Below are 16,466 nucleotides of genomic sequence, written 5' to 3'. Positions count from 1 at the left end.
TTCACTTGCACCGTGAAGATATGCTTTGCGCCATTATATTAGACCAGAACCCATTCATTCTGCCTGGCGATAACTTTAAAGGTTTATTTCAGTATACATGGCAAATACAGAGGCATACATTTATATACAGTATACAGAGCTAGCTAGAACCAAGGTTAAAGAAGTAAAAACGTTTCAAATTAACACAAGCTAAATGCCTTCTCTGAGCTCTTAGGAACACTCAGTAGTCCTTCAGCACTAGTGTCCAGGTGGCCGGGTTGGAATAGTTCAGGAATGGGCCATCGGATTTGTCCCAGGTGGAAGGACGATGCTTATTTTGGTGGCACATTACTAAGATCCTTCTGCTGAGCCATTTCAAACTAACCCGTGGAAGAGTGGCTACCGCAGTGCAGTTTTCCAGCCCAGCAGGACAACCCCCTACTTGAAAAGCAATGTGGGCAGCCCAGGCAGCATCAGCACAGAATGCCCAGGGAATGCTTTCATGGATCTAACAGAGATGTTGTTACAGGTGTAACAACATCTCCTCTCTTATTTTTAATGAGACCGTCTCTCCAGCCCAATCAGTTCTAGAACATCTTTGGCACAAAAGGAAGGTAGAACAGGCATGAGTAATGTCACCCACCTGGCCTGTACTTTGCCGTTCCTTTTTCCTTCCCTCCTCTGGAGGACTCCCGCTGCACCAGAGCGCGTCTAGAAATAACAGCAGGTCTCAGGACGCTGAAATCATGCTACCTGTTCCACCTCCACTCTTTTGAGATCAGCCATCAATCGGTCATGGAACCCCTGCCATGTTTATGGCAAGAATTCTGGAACACAAAGGGAGTATGAAAAGGGCCGCATTCATGTCAAGGGCAAGTTCAGAACCGTTCAGCCAATTGGAAACACAGTCCTGAAAACCTCCCAGGGCCACGCTGCCCTGAAATGCTGCCGATTAGCCTAAGCAAAAATCCTCTGGAGCCTTGCTGTCCAGAACAAACATGGCTCTGGACCTCTTTGGATGGTCGGGGGTGTCTGCCTACCCCTCCCCCCAGCCTAAGGCCAGCAAAGACAAATAGGCTCCTTCTGCCTTTAAAAGTCCTTTCCAGCTTTGCATCCTGAGCCTCCTGGTCCCTGGGCTTGTTCCTGTCAAGACTTCTCAGAGCATCACGGCCACCGTCCTCCTGACTTTCCAGCTCATTCTGCCCTGGTCTTCAAGTCAGTCTCTTAAAACTGCTTAACGGTCTTGCTAGAGATTCATGGCTTTTGTCAAGGAGACTAGCATGGTCTTTATGGCCTGATGTGGATTTGGGGGCATGATGTTTGGGGTGCCTCAGGTGCAAATAAGAAAGCCCCCGTGTCATCGTGATTCTCTCCCAGCGAAGACGTGTGCACATGTGCTGTGTGAAAGCTCTGTCCCCAGTGTGCCCCTCAAACACCTCTCACTCAAACTGCCGTCTGCTCCGTGGGGCTGTGTCCTGTGCCAGGACCCACTGCACTGATGATGGTGATGCGCTGGCATATCCCATGGCTTAGCTCTCCTTCAGAGCAACTGCCATCGCACCCTGTGTCCCAGGGTCACCCAGGGAATGGGACTCCTTTACCTGCCACGGGAGAGACAGTCAGCTGAAAAGGAACCTCTGAGGCTTTCCCCGTTTGTGATCCTCTTTAGCAAAGAAACTCTTTCCCTGAGGCAGGAGGTAAATATCCTAACGCATGGTGGTAGGTACACATTCTCTTCCGTCAGGCTAAGATCTGCATGTGATCTAAATGGACTCTCCAGAACATTCTCGAAGACTTTTCCAGCCTCCTCAGTTAAAAACAAATATCCGCTTTCCCGACCCTCTTCACTTTTTCTACTTGAGAAATTGAGTGGATTTCCCTTCTGTAATAAATGCTAAGAACAGCCTGTGAGTTAGCAAAACTCCCGAGGGCTATGAAAAAAGTTATATTACAGTATCTACAAGAAGTATTTGCAGGTACCTAAGCCTATATTGTTTGGTGCCTTGGTAGGAATCACTTCTTAGGAATTTGCAGGAATTAATTTCTCAGGAATTAATTGGGGGAGGGCAGGAGAGGGAGGTGGATCAGTTTCCTCTGCAAACCTGATGTAATGTGTCAGATACTATCCTCCAAAAGGCCATATTCATTGTACACGTGTGTGAAGTTATAAGATGGAGATTGCTCGGGGTTTCACTGGTTTTGATGTGGTTCCGTTCACGCTTTGAAAAAAAGTCGATCGTCCAAGAGTAGTAGGTTCACAGCTGGTCGCATCTGGCACCTGGAGGTGGCATTTTGAATCAGGTGATGGTTTTGTTAAGGGTCGCTTGCCATTGGATCTTCTGAGGTGGCACTGGGTCTTCATTTTTGTTAATCCAGATGGATATAATTTCCATTTAGTTCACTGCCTAAATCAACAATGGGAAAATCTCCTCCCAGCATTTCTCAGGTGAGCACATGACAGCCCGTTTTTTAAAAGTTAAACGTACAGCCCATCCATTTAATTTTTGGCCAGATGTGGCCTGGCTGAGGAGGGAAAGAAGACTCCTCCTAAGGTAGCTTCAGCCAAACGGGAGACGCAGGGAACGCGCAGCCTGCGAATCGGTGCCGCAAGTTTGGGAAGGAGGTTTTGTACTGCGTCTGGCGTGGATTCCGGAGGGTCAACCTGTGTGATGATCTGTGTGGCTTTGGACGAGTTGCTTTTGAGCTCAGGTACTAAGTAGGCTTCCCTGTAAACGGGGAGCGGGTAGAGCTGTGTGCGGGTTAGAGTATGGTGCTTACAGAGCTTTCTGCACAGTGCCAGGGGGATGGCAAGCTCGCAGTAGATGCTGGCCATTGTCCCCACTTAAACAGTCCCCGTATGCAACGACTCACTGGAAAAGCTCGACAGTGTGGAGGAAGAGGGTCCTTTCGAGGCACGTTCTGTGTCGTCGCTGGTTTCGCGTCATTTTGGTGGAATTTGGTACGTTATTGATTTGCATTCATTCCACACCCAGGCAGGAGGGCCAGGGGTTGGTTGTGGTCACACGAGCAGGGAGGCCCTTGAGCCTCACGCCTGCATAAGCTGCATTGCTCTATGAACTAACAGAATAGGTGGCTCACCTGTCGGCTTAAAAGATTGTTCTCAGATGGTGAGTAAGGAACGCGTAACCTTTTGGAGCAGATATTGCTTTGTTTTTTTCTCTCAAATCAGAGATTTAAGGAACAGCTGTGCTCCAAGCACCCCAGCCTCAGGAGATGAACCCTGAGACACCGCATCGCACGTTTCCAGTAGGGTAGCTGCAAACTCTCTTTGGGGAGGGTTATTGGGAGACGTGAAGAGACTGAGAGGGCGGCCATCTGGCCCACCTATGGCCCCTGCATTCACTGCCCCATCTCCACCGAGGCTCCAGGCCCCACCTATGGCCCCTGCATTCACTGCCCCATCTCCACCGAGGCTCCGGGGTAACTGATTCTGCTGTACTCACCGGGGCGTTGCATCAGTCCTGCATTTGGAAATCGTTTGCTTTGCCTCACAGACCCCAGATGAGTAACAGGGAAAGCTTTGAGGGTTCAAAGAGGCACCTGTCTTCTCTTCCTGTGACACCTGCAAACTTCTTTGTCCCGGGAATTCAGCACAGTCATCACTGCCCGCTTCCAGTAGGCAAGTTCTCCTTCCCTGCCCTTGGGGTTCCAAGTCCAGTGTAAGTTCTGTGCTGCCTTCCCTTTCTCAACTCCACTTTCTGCATAGATTGATTCACTCAACATTTGCTGTGCAGTGTCCTGATACCGACGTGTCTGTAGGAAAGCAATCTTAGAACATCTGCTACTCTCAAAATCATTGAATATACAGATATCCCATGGTAGTGTGTCTACTTTTTTATGTGTCTCAGAGTTAAATCTAGTTTAAGACAGGAATTTATCCTTTCTTTTTTTAAAGAAGCATGCATTTTAAAAGTAGAGAAACCTGAAAACTAAACGTAATTGTGTAACATGGGTCCTTATTAAAATGTAAGTCATATTAGAGTACCTGCCAATGCATTACAAATATTAACACATGGGTGGATTTTTCCTTAAGCCTAGATTGTTGACCAGAAACCCCTGTACCTTTCTCTTGCAAAGAGTCAATATTCATTCGGAGTCCGTGTGGACAGCTGCACATTGAGGGCTAGTGGTTATCAAGTAAATGTTGATGAAACGTGGCTACGTCACTGTTTCATCCCAACCTAGGGCTTTAGAAGGATGGAGGGTTTAGATCTCAGGGCCCCAACGATAAATGAACAGGAACTGCTTTCTAAATCCCACCTTTCTGTAGTTGAAGATTGTGCCGCTGGTCCGACCAATGATTTCTGAAAGAGAATGATGAACCCCCTTATTACCCAGATGCTCTTAACTTAATCCCAAACAAGAATCCTGGGTAATTTTACAGACGCTATAAAGATTGATGGTGTAGTTCTCCTTTGGCAGCTTGCAAATGTTTGACTAAATCAGAAATGGCATTCAGGCGTGATTAAAGATTCTACTGGGCTTCCCAGAAATCCTCAGCCCCGTGTGATCCACGCCCTAACTCACTGCTGCTGCTACAGGACAGAGTCGCCACCCCAGTTCCTGTGATCAGCAACGGCAGGCAACCTCCAGGCTTCCCGTGAGTTTGTTCTTAAAAAAAAATCGCCGAGGGGAACCCACAGCTCCAGCTAGTGTTTATATGTCAAGATACTGCTATTATCTCATCACGACGGATCAGTAAGCAGTGGTGCCAACTAGCAAAGGCAGATATCTTATAAGAGTTGGTAACATCATTTCCTTGATAGGGCTCTTTCATTTTTTTCTGGATTACAGATGGATGCCCCCCCAAAGTGGCATGAAAGTCATTTGGTGGTGATGAAAGTGCTCTTTAAAAATTTTTCTTCTATCAGTTTAAAAATGTTTTATCTTGTATCAGCAGTACCAGCTTATTTACTAATGAGATTTCCTAATGGGGCTCCATCTCATTCTGGTGATTGATAGGCCGAAAAGCTGATAAACCCCAAATTAGAACTTGTTATTAAACCGTCATCCCATCTGATCCTATAAAGATGTCACTCAGAGGCTGCCATGGGTGCAGGTGAAAAGAGCATTCCCTGAGAAGCCGAAAGGGTCGTGGGCTTGGGACGAAAAGATGCGGTCACTACTTCACTGTCCAGTCTTTCTTTGCCAGATGTGCACAGTTGATCTTCAGAGCGGAAAAGGTGGTCTTTGCTTTCAGGTGCCCTGCTGTATGTGTTCTTCCACAGAGTCAGCACCGCTGGTGATGGGATTTAAATTGTGTATCGCCCTGAGCCTAGTGGCAAAGGAATCAAAGCCAGCTCTTGATAAAAGATTGGGCTTTACTCAACTTTACGGTTGTCAGCGTGGTAGCCAAGTGGCGGTTTACATGAAATGAGGTCGATTGCAATTGCTTTCACATTCCGTGGAGGGAAAATGCATGCCCCCCAGCTCCCTCATCAACTCGATTCTGAATCAATGTAAGCGCAGAATTTCTCTGCAAAAATACCATTCCAACAATGCAAGAGAGTGCAGCATGGTATCATTTTAGAAGGTCAGAGTGGCAAAAGATTACACTGGGTTTGGAAGAATTCCGTTTGTTGCTTTCCCAAGTGGCCAACTTTGATCTTTTCTCAGGATTGGTGGAGCTGTGAGAAGCCAGTTTGTTGTGATATATGAATGCTGATACTGTAACCGCCCTGGGGTGGGGTTGAGGGAGCCTGGATTTAGGGATGAGCTGCCTGGCTTCTCCCACCACTTGAGAGCTGATGCCAAGGGCCCTGACCACTCTTTGGTGGTTTGGGCAGTTGCAAAGTAAAATGGAAATTGAAAACAGATATCCAGAAAGTTATTCAAAACACCATCTCCACCTGACATCTGCTAAGAATTGAGGCCAAGATGATATTTGCTTGGGTTGGCGAGATGAGCATCTCAGCTCTTCCATTTGTCTTTAGAGGTGCTTTGCTTGCCTTTTTTCCCCACATGGGATGCAGGGGGGAGTCAGATAAGCCACTGTAACTTCGTTAGATAAATGTGCTAAGCTAAGGGTTATTAGGAATAATAATTCAGCGAAAGGAAATTTGGATGACATGGGCTTATGTCCATTAGACCTGAGCCACACAAATCCATTTGAAAAGAAACAGGTGAACCCCAAAAAATAAACAGTTGGCTGTCTGGGAAGTGGGCATGGGTGACAGGGCTGGGGAAATAACACACCAGTGACTATTTCATTAAAGCAAAGTCATGTCAGGGGTTCAAATTTTGGACCAAAGGGCCTTGTCCAATACAGTCGAGCAGCCCGTTATTATCAGAACTCAGGTATCCCATTCCCACTTCACACCACCCTCCTCTGCACAAGCATGTCACTTCAATGTATTTGACCATTTGGTTTTCAGACAAATTCAGTAAATGTCCCCCCGCCCCCCTGCAACAAAAACCCCAGGTCTACTTTATAGTACTTCCCTAGTCATAATACCTTGAGACCTTGATTCTCAGAATGACCTTGGCGCCCGATGGCTGTACGAAACAACCACGGTGAATGCAAACCAAACCCTATGGGGGGGATGGTCTCCAGTAAGCTCTCTGCTTGGGCACAGTTTACACCCTGTAGGGGGAGAAACAGAGTAAGCTTTTGGGTGGGGATGGAAACTCATTTCCCTCGCAATTAGACGTCCTTAATGTTTTCTTAATGTTGACCTTATCCCCAGTTATCTTTCTTCATTCTCCTCTGCCTCCCACCCCCCTCCTCTATCAACTGATAATTAGTTGATGCAGCAAGGGCTGTGATGCACATAAATAATCATAAGACGCCAGATAAACTGTATGGGTTTCAAATGAGAGCCGGGCCGACAGTGTCCCCCTATGAACACCAGCCTATTATTTTTAATTATGGCTTGCAAAGCAAAGTGATTTCTTGCCCTCTTTCTGGCATCCCTGACAGTACTGTCAGCCCGGATGATATGGTGCCCCATTGGCACACACACCCCTAGCCACAGCGCCAACTGCTACTCAAAAGGTCAATCAGAAGTGATCAATTGCACTCATTAGAACTTGCATTTTGAAGGGGGCTGGGAGGACATGGTCCCCCAAGCCACTGTCCCGTTGCAAGTATGGGCTGAATATGACACTTCTAAAAAGGTTTCCAGGATAAGGATAAATTCACAAACGTGTCTTGTGTCTGCATGAGGCATGTGTGATGGTGGGGAATATGTGTATACGTGTGTCTCAAACATTTTAACACAGCATCACAAACCCTTCCTCTAGCAGCCCCATGGGCAACGAATAAGGAAAAATCTGGCACCAGTCCAGCTTGGTTGTCTACCTGATGGGCCGTGATTAGAGTGGTTGGTTTAGTTCAGAGAGGTTTCTAGAAACTTCTCAGTGTCAAATGACATTACGCGTTGAGAAGTGAGGAAGTTGGATGAATTTGTTCTCGCGTGTTCAAAAGGATCCCATCTTCTTCTTGTTGCTCAGAAGAGACATCTGATGTGATTAACTGATAGACATGTCTGTTTTCAAAGCCTTTCCCTATATGAGGTGTAAAAAGTCACACTGGCTTTACGAGCGGAGTTTATGAACTCGTTTTCCCAGGACGGTCCCATCATACCTTTTACAGTCGTGTGCTTTGACTTCAGTACCCTCGGCCGTGCTGAGATCCAGATGCGTCTGAACCAGGTGGGGAGAGACTCTTGCTCATTCCCAGTTAGAAGAAAGTCATTCCATCACCTCTTTTCTTTAAAAAAAAATGTTCTGTGGTCTTTGTTCTTTGCTTTCCAGCAACAAGGAGCCGCCACCACCGTCTACTGCGCTGCCGCTCCAGAACTGGAGGGTCTGGGAGGGATGTACTTCAACAACTGCTGCCGCTGCATGCCCTCGACGGAAGCCCAGAGTGAAGACACGGCCCGGGCCCTGTGGGCGCTCAGCGAGAGGCTGATCCAGGAAGGACTTGGCAGCCCGTCCGGCTAAGTGGGCGCTCGGCAAGGATCAGCACACATGCCCACCATGCGCGAGCGCTTGGGCGTAACTGCCAACGCTGGACCCCTTCCAACTTATCATCCCAGGGCTTTCCATGTCCCTCCGACCCAGATCCGCTAGAGTCAAGGATATAAGAGTAGTCACAACAGAGCGAAAAATGTTAGGTACCAATGGGAAGCAGGGAATTCTGGGTAAAGGGACAACAATGCGTCTCTTCTGGGGCTGGGGTACGCTTGGGTCCCTCTGCTCCCGTTTGAAAGTGAGCTTAGTTGCTTGGTAGGTTCTTCGTCTCACAGTAGAAGCACGAGCAAGTCTCACCGTGTAGGACAGCCTGGTGCCCCACTCCCCCGCCCCAGGCACAGCCTCCATGGCCACACTGTAGCCAGAAGCTGGCTTTTTCTCATTTAGGGAAGAAAAAGGCCAGTGTTTATCCTTCGCTGCACTGATCCAGGAGATAACCGTTTCCTTCAGCCTGATCAAGTCGAGTGGGCTTGGCAACTACTGGAGAGAGGACCCTCTGAACCTTGTTCCAGCCAAGACGGAGGTGACACTTAGAAATGGGTGGGAGAGACACAATGACTGGGTCGCCAAGTACTGGTCCACTGACTCCCCGGCCAAAGCTATACAAAAGATTCTTTAGCGATTATAACAAACAAAGAAATTTTGCAAATCATTCCCTAGATACCTTGACAGGCAGGAAAGGAAGTCTTGCGCCCTTACAGGATATTTTGGGGATGGGGGATAAAAAGCTGTTCCCTCCATTCTTCACTCACAGTTTCGAGAAACAACGCCATCGCGGAGGTTCACAGCCCCTCAGTGTGTCTGTTCAGCATCCTGCTTCAATGTCCTCTTGTTCCTCTCATCCTACGCTTAATAAAAGAACATGCTTGAATAGTATCACCTGAAGTTTTTTGTCTTGTTCCTTTAAATGTTTGTTTCAGTTTTGTTTTTTGTCTTGTTTTGTTTTTTTAGAAAAGCAATCTAGAGGAAAAATAAAGCGCTTCTTGTAGACGCCAGGAAAACACCATTCTCGTTTCTTCTCTGAGTTTTGTTTCGTTTTTGTGCTTTGTGGCTGTCTGTGGGCCGAGTTGTCTCACGCAATTAGCATGCCAGCATCATATTTTCTGTTGAAGAGAGAAAGAAAAAGAAAAGTGACTATCACTTAATTTCACCTTAAGAGGTTTTGTTATCATGGATCGTGGATCATTTCAGTCCCTTGATGGTTTGTTCCCCCTGTAACTACCAAGTTCTTGGTGATTAGAAACCATCTCTACTTAGGAGAATAGGGGGGTGGTTTGGAGGCTCTACCCCACTCATCCTGTTATCACTTACACTGTGGTTTCCAGGCCATTCCTGCAGGGATATAAGAAAGGCCACTTTGGCAAGGTGGAGAGAAAGCTTTTGCTGAAATACCAGGAAGGTGGGGGCATAGGGTGTGTGTCACTGTTCCTCCTCTTGACAGTGGCAGCTTCAGCCCAGACAACATCATGAATTTCTGGGCCTCTGGCTCTGTGATCAGTCAAACACCAGTGCTTTCCAGTGGTCCATAGCCTGGCTACGTCCTCCCATCTGGCTATATTCGCCCTTCACAAAATCCTTATTGTCATAGCGCCTTTCAAACTATTCATCAGATAATGTCACTTTTCTGGTCCAAACCCTCCAGTGCTTCTGCAGTAGCCTATTTGCAAACGTGGCCATTGTAATTCTCCTCCCAGTCTCCACACCTTGGGTGGTCCTCTCTCTAACTCTGGCCTTGGCCACATGACTTGCTTTGGCCAATTTAAAATGTGCTTGTGCACTGGGCTTGCCCTTTTTTGTTGCTATTTGGAATCCTGCAACCACCATCCTACGAATGGGCCTGGGTTAACCGGCTGGGCAATGCGAGCCACATGGATGCTCCCTAAACCAACAGCAGACTACCCATTAGACGTGCAAGCAAGGCCATCCCAGACCATGTAGCCCCAGCCGAGCCAACCCAGAGGAGAAGAAATACCCCAGTCCACCCAGAGAACTGCAAAAAAATGTAAGTTTGTCATGTTAACCCACAAAGTTTCAGGGTTACTTGTTACACAGCAAACACCAACCGATACAACTGCTCATCTCACTGAAGTCCAAATTTTTTTTTTTTTACCATAGCCAAGGAATTCTCCCATAATATGGTCCACAGCAGACTTTCTGATTTCATGTTCTAGCATCTTCTCTTCACTCACTACATTTAGCCACGCTAGCCTTCTTGTGCTCCTGAAATAAGCCAAGCAACCTCACTACTCAAGGACTTTATACTTGCTGTTGCCTCTGCTGAATTGCTTTCTGCCAGAGACCTGCATGGCTTCTTCCCACACTGCATTCTGGTTTCTCCCTTTCTGATGAGGTGACATTCTGGCCACTGCATTCACAGTGGCACCCCATCTGCCCACCCCTCCCCTTTATTTTTCTCCATGCCACTTCATACTATTGGACAAGTTGTATGTCTATTTACTATTTTCTCTCTCCACCTCCTATAATATAAACTCTCTGAGATTTGTCTGTTTTGTTCACAACTGTGGCCCCCCTGCCTTGAACTATTCCTGTTATACAGAAGGTGCTTAATAAATGACCTTTGAAAGAAAGGATGATTGTTGGTGACTGCGCATTACGTCCATGAAAATAATTCCCATCCTTGTGAGAATGCACGCAAGCCACCCACTGTGCCAGGCAGGCTGCAAAATTACGTCTAATGTGACCAAGGTCCTCCCAGGCAGCCTCCTCTTCCCGTCTTATGGATAAAGAATCTGAGGCCAAGAGGTTTCATAACTTGCCACTGTTCACACAGCTCATAAGTAATAGAGCTGCTGTTCACACCCAGGCCTGTTTCTTTTCAAAGTCACACACTTCCCTGCACCAAGGCCACCGATCCTTCAAGAAGCTGAGAATGTCTTTTCCAATAGGAGGCACCGTTTTAACATCTCAGGCTGAGCAGAGAAGTGACATTACGGGTCTGACTGTAGCTCAGCATTAGGAATTTGGTGAAGGGGGAGTCAAGCCACGGCACAAAAGATGTCAGAGTGTCATCAGGCAAGGTCATGTTCAAAATACCAGAGAACCAGGGGAGCATCTCCTGCTGCCTCCTTGCACCGGTAAGGCCTCTGTGCTGATGCCCATATGAATCCTGCATCAGGAGGTAAGATGATGCGTGAGGGAACTTGACTAGGGGAGGGAAGCATTCGCCTCAATCAGGAAGCTCCCTTAAACCTTCCCACACTGTTGGTGGGATGTAGATTGGTGCAGCCACTATGGAGAACAGTATGGAGGTTCCTCAAAAAACTAAAAATAAAGTTGCCGTATGATCTAGCAATCCCACTCCTGGGCATATATCCAGACAAAACCATAATTCAGAAAGATACAGGCACCCCAGTGTTCACTGCAGCACTATTCACAATAGCCGAGACATGGAAGGAACCTAAATGTCCATCAACAGAGGAATGGATAAAGATGTGGTGAATATATACAGTGGAATATTACTCAGCCATAAAAAAGAATGAAATAATGCCATTTGCAGCAACATGGATGCAACTAGAGATTATCATACTAAGTGAAGTAAGTCAGAGAAAGGCAAATATCCTATGATATCACCTATACGTGGAATCTAAAATATGATACAAATGAACTTACTTACAAAACAGAAACAGACTCACAGAGAAACCAAACTTACGGTTACCAAAGGGGAAAAGAGGAGAGGGTAGGAGAGATAAATTAGGAGTTTGGGATTAGCAGATACAAACTACTATATACAAAATAGATAAACAACAAGGTCCTACTGTAGAGCACAGGGAGCTATATTCAATGTCTTATAATAAACTGTAATGGAAAAGAGTATGAAAAAGAATACATAGATCTGAATCAGCTTGCTATACACTGAAAACTAACACATTATAAAGTAACTACACTTCAATTAAAAAAAAAAAAAGGTCCCTAAGTCAGACGAAGTCTTCATACAATCATTCATCCAACAAACATACACAGAGTGCCACATTATGGAAATTCAAAGTTTAGGGTAACACCCCTACCATAGTTAGAGCTATGAAAAAAATTTATATCCTGGGTCAATAGGAGTCTTCACGGTACACAGGCCCTAATCAACTTTACCAACACTTCTCCAGGTTACTTGATAAACAGAGACCCCAGAACAAAAACCAGGCCTCCTCTTACCCATTATGAATCCATTATGAATCCACTCACTCAGACGGTGCCAGTCCCTGTGGTCCACTGCTCCTGCCAGATGCATCTTACTTCTTTGGCTGATTCTGTGGGGCAATTCCTGGACAGGTGAGCAAGTGGGTAGCATAAAGCCTCATTCCTTTGTTAGCTTATTCTAAACCCAGGACTACTGCTCACCATCTGTCATGATATATATATATATATAGTATATGTATATACATATGTAATATATACCTAGTTTTCCATCATCAATACCACTATTTGCAGGTACTTTTTTTTTTTTGGCGGTACGCCGGCCTCTCACTGCTGTGGCCTCTCCCGTTGCGGAGCACAGGCTCCGGACGCGCAGGCTCAGCGGCCATGGCTCACGGGCCCAGCCGCTCCGCGGCACGTGGGATCTTCCCGGACCAGGGCACGAACCCGTGTCCCCTGCATCGGCAGGCGGACTCTCAACCACTGCGCCACAAGGGAAGCCCTGCAGGTAGTATTTATTGAGCATCTACTATGTGCCAGTTGCCAGTCTAGACAAATCATACCCACCTTCTTATTTTATGCTCAGATGATAAGCATAAAATAAGCGACCTTTCCATGGTCCCCTAGCTGGTGGCAGCAGAGTCAGCATCTGAATCCAGGGCTATCGCCTCCAGGTCCATGTGCCTCCCACTGCATCCCACTGTTTTAAAGGATGGCCTGTAGACCACCAGTATACATATAAATAAATGTATACAATGGGTGAATTATTCACGAAGGAAGACTCTTTGGCTTCCTCTCCAAGCCTGGGATCTGCTTCGACTCCTGGTGCCTCTACAAATTCTGTCCATGACGTTTACCCAGCAATATTGGCTTCAGCCCCGTAGACCTTTTCTCCTGTTCTGGTTGTAAACAGGTCTGCACCTGGCCTTCTTTCTCCTGGCTTTAGCCTCTGATGGACTCAATGTCCAGAGTCCTCCACCACTGCCCCAGGGCCACAGAATCCGCTCAGGACAGGAAGAGGGAGCCAGAGTTTCTACCGTCATTTTCCCTGTGTCTTTAAAGCCCAAAGGCTGCCGGTTTCCACTTTCACGGCTGATGAAGGGAGACCTTTCTGCCACTTTTCAATAGGAAACAGGAAACTGAAGCGTCCCCGGCAATGACTGAAGCTGTGGCTTGTGGTTTTGCTCTTTAAAATGGGGTGATGGGTGGTTTGGTTTTGAACTTCCATGAAGGAGGCCCGATTACTTTCATTAAGGTCAGCGCTGGGCCGGAAAGCCTTGGCTCGCAAAATGGCTGCCCGTTCGGGTCCCCAGCAGGTACCATTTGGAGAAGTTTACATTTTTTAAAACACCTAAAAGAGCGGTATTTACCCTGTTAACTTTTTGTGCCTTTCCGTATATCCAAACTAGTTGGAATTCATTTTAGAATAATAAATAATATCACATAATATGATGCACATGATGACTGAAAAACTTCTCTGAATTCTGTCTACTTGACGAGATGCTATACTAACAATAAAGGTGAATTTTAAAAAGAAAACGACAGGCTCAAATACCACTATCCTAACAGAGATTTTCATCTCTGTTCATTACCTTTCAAGGCTTCATACTATTTGGTTTCATGCCCTTCTTTTTATCTCCCCCCCCAATTATCTCCTTTCTCAGTTTTCAGTTATTTTAATGGATATCGTCTTGCTGGTGGGCCATCGTTTGGAAACTCCTACTCTGGGATATTCAGGTTATTTCTAGTTTTGGCTGTTAGAACTAACAGCTCAATTAGCATCTTTATGCACACAGCTTTTTCCTTCTATTAATTTTCCTCCCCAGCATACATCTGCATCCCTGAAACTCTTGAATCTAAGAGCTCTTATTTGGCTTTTGCTGCATACTTACTTCCATATGCAATCTGGAAGGGAAGCGGAAGGTATATATTTCTGGGGTTTTTTTTTTTTTTTTTTTGGTTTGGTTTTTTACAACCTCATCAGCATTGGGTGTTGCTATTTAATTTTTTTTTTTTAACATTTTAACTGCCTATTGTCACAATCTATAACTATTTATATAAAATACCCCCAAGCAGCCAGTCTCCTTATTTAAAGTATAAGCATTTTGTCTCTCATTTTCTCACTGGACCAAGTTCACAGTTTTAATTAGAATGGAAATTCCAGGTGAGTCTACATTCGGTTTGGGTAGAAAAAATCAGTTCAGCCGTGTCACTACATCTTTACCACATTACTCAATCAGTAAATGTCCTGCCTTTTTTTTACCTTTTCAGTCACCAACTGTAGCACAACATGGACCCCATCTGAATGCCAGGCAAAGACCAAAACCAACACCTAAGTCCCTTTGGTTCATTCTGGCCTATGTACTTCCCCCCTAGCTGAAGTGCTGTCTGCTTTTATGAGATGAGCCACACCACTCAGAAAGACTGTCTTGCTTCTAAACCGATCTGTTTATAAGGCCATGCCCTGCTGTATCTTAGGTGTAAGAGAATAAAAGTTTCTTTTAATTTTTGAAATAGGTCAGTGCAAACAGAGGCTCTCCATCATTCATTCAGATTAAAGAGGCTCCGTGCCTTCCTCCAACTTTCCTGGTTTTATTTGAGGTCCATGAGGGGCTCGTTCTTTCACTTTGGAATCATGACAGTTTCTCGTTTGATGCTGGGGACCTTAGGTGAGAAAGTCCACTTTGGTAAAGTATCATTTCCTGAGCCCTTACCAATACTTTGTGCAAAACACTTAACTGAAATGCTGGTTTTGGTCATTTAAATCTCACGAATTTTGAATTAAATGTCAGTGTCCCCTTTTTACCAGTGAGGAAAATACTTCAATCTTGAGGCCACCACTTCCTGTGTGATGTTGTCCCAGTAACTTAACCTCTCTGAGCTCCTATGTCCCAACCCCACGATACATTCGTGGTTTCTCTTACCCCTCCAACTTATCTCTCCCTTGTTTTATTTTCTATATACACAATTGGCTAGATTCCTCTAAGCTGAACAAGTGTGAGTTCGTTAGTAATCTACCCGAATACAGTTTTATTCTTTCTCTATATCTTTTAAAGGTGACTTATGAGATCGCTTCAGGGGAAAAAAAGTCTTATCATTGTATTTAAAGACAGTTGATCTTAGAAATAATTGCTGAACAATTTTCTGTTCTACAAAATGTATTGCTGTTTGCTGTTTTTATTAGAAAGTTAAAATGTATGCTCAGCATTTAAACTTGGGGAAAAACATCAGAAAAACAAATATTCCCAAAGTCCCACCCCTCAGAGACAACCACTGTAAATGTTCTGATATATTACCTTTCACACTTTTTATAAATGCATTTTAAAATTTACTTGCGTCTTTTTTTAGCTTCAGTTTTATATAGTTGTGATTATACTCCATACAGTTTTATATATTTTAAATTGAATACATTCTCGATACATCTTTTAATACCTTTATGATCCTGCATTCAGTAAACAGGTATACCATAGTAACCTTTACTGTTATCGGACAGCTAGGGTTCCCCCATTACTGTATTTTCATTAGTATATTGCTTTAATAAATATAATTGCATAAGATTGGGGGAGACTAGTTTGATTATTTTCTTAACATGGATTCCAAAGAGGATGTAAGGTCAAACAATATGGGAATTTTTAAGGCTCTGGGTACCTACTGTCAAGAAACGTTTTCTGGGCTGCCCACATGGCTAGTTTTCATACCTGCCAAGAGTATTCTTGGAGAAGAACAGGTGTGTTTTTACCCACTTGCTGTGGACCCGTTTATTTTCCCCAGATACCCTGCCCATCCGGTGTTTGGCAGCATTAATCTCAGGGCTGCCTATGCAAGTTCCCGGGTATAGAAAACTCCTTCCCTCTGGAACCAAGACAGAAGAGGGCAGGAGCCTTGTGTCAGCGAAATAAAAAAGGGCTGAATGCAAAAGAATCAAGGTAAACTTTGGGTCAGCTGGTTTTGCCAGCCTTTGAAGATGCTACAGCGTTCATTGTTCAGCTGCCTCAGAACCTACTGAGAAAGTTTGAAGACTTTCTTGGCCACGATGGTAAACGTTCAGAATTCTCGGCCCGGTTTGCTGAGGCAGGGCTGGCCCTTAGACTTGGTCCCAGGGAATTTTACCTGGTGTGGCCTAGATTTGAAGGACCTGATGATGAAGCCCTTGCTTTTCACTCTTATTAGTGGCTGCTTTCAAGCTCATTTCAGGGAGAGAAGCTGAGCAGTTCCTTCCCAGATGATTTAGGAAAAATTTCAGTCAGACCATCCTGTTTCTTGAGCTAGATTCTAGAACCTTCTAGAAGCCTGCCTAAATCTCCCTAAATATTCCCAAAGCCTTCACAGCTTCAGTCAAAACA

General features: G+C 45.4%; 1 protein-coding gene across 1 annotated transcript in view; it reads left to right on the top strand.

The window, feature by feature from the left end:
• Nucleotides 1-7,944, top strand: part of WWOX (WW domain containing oxidoreductase) — a gene marked incomplete at both ends in the record, with an annotated part of 983,966 nt that extends 976,022 nt beyond the window's left edge. Inside the window, one exon of the mRNA XM_079723706.1 lies at nucleotides 7,756-7,944. Coding sequence (XP_079579832.1) covers nucleotides 7,756-7,944 — 189 coding nt within the window. The remainder of the gene's footprint in view (nucleotides 1-7,755) is intronic.
• Nucleotides 7,945-16,466: the final 8,522 nt, after the last annotated feature.

Source organism: Hyperoodon ampullatus (genome assembly GCF_949752795.1).
Source record: "Hyperoodon ampullatus genome assembly, chromosome: 18".
Classification (NCBI taxonomy): domain Eukaryota; kingdom Metazoa; phylum Chordata; class Mammalia; order Artiodactyla; family Ziphiidae; genus Hyperoodon; species Hyperoodon ampullatus.
This window is presented reverse-complemented; position numbering and strand designations above follow the sequence as displayed.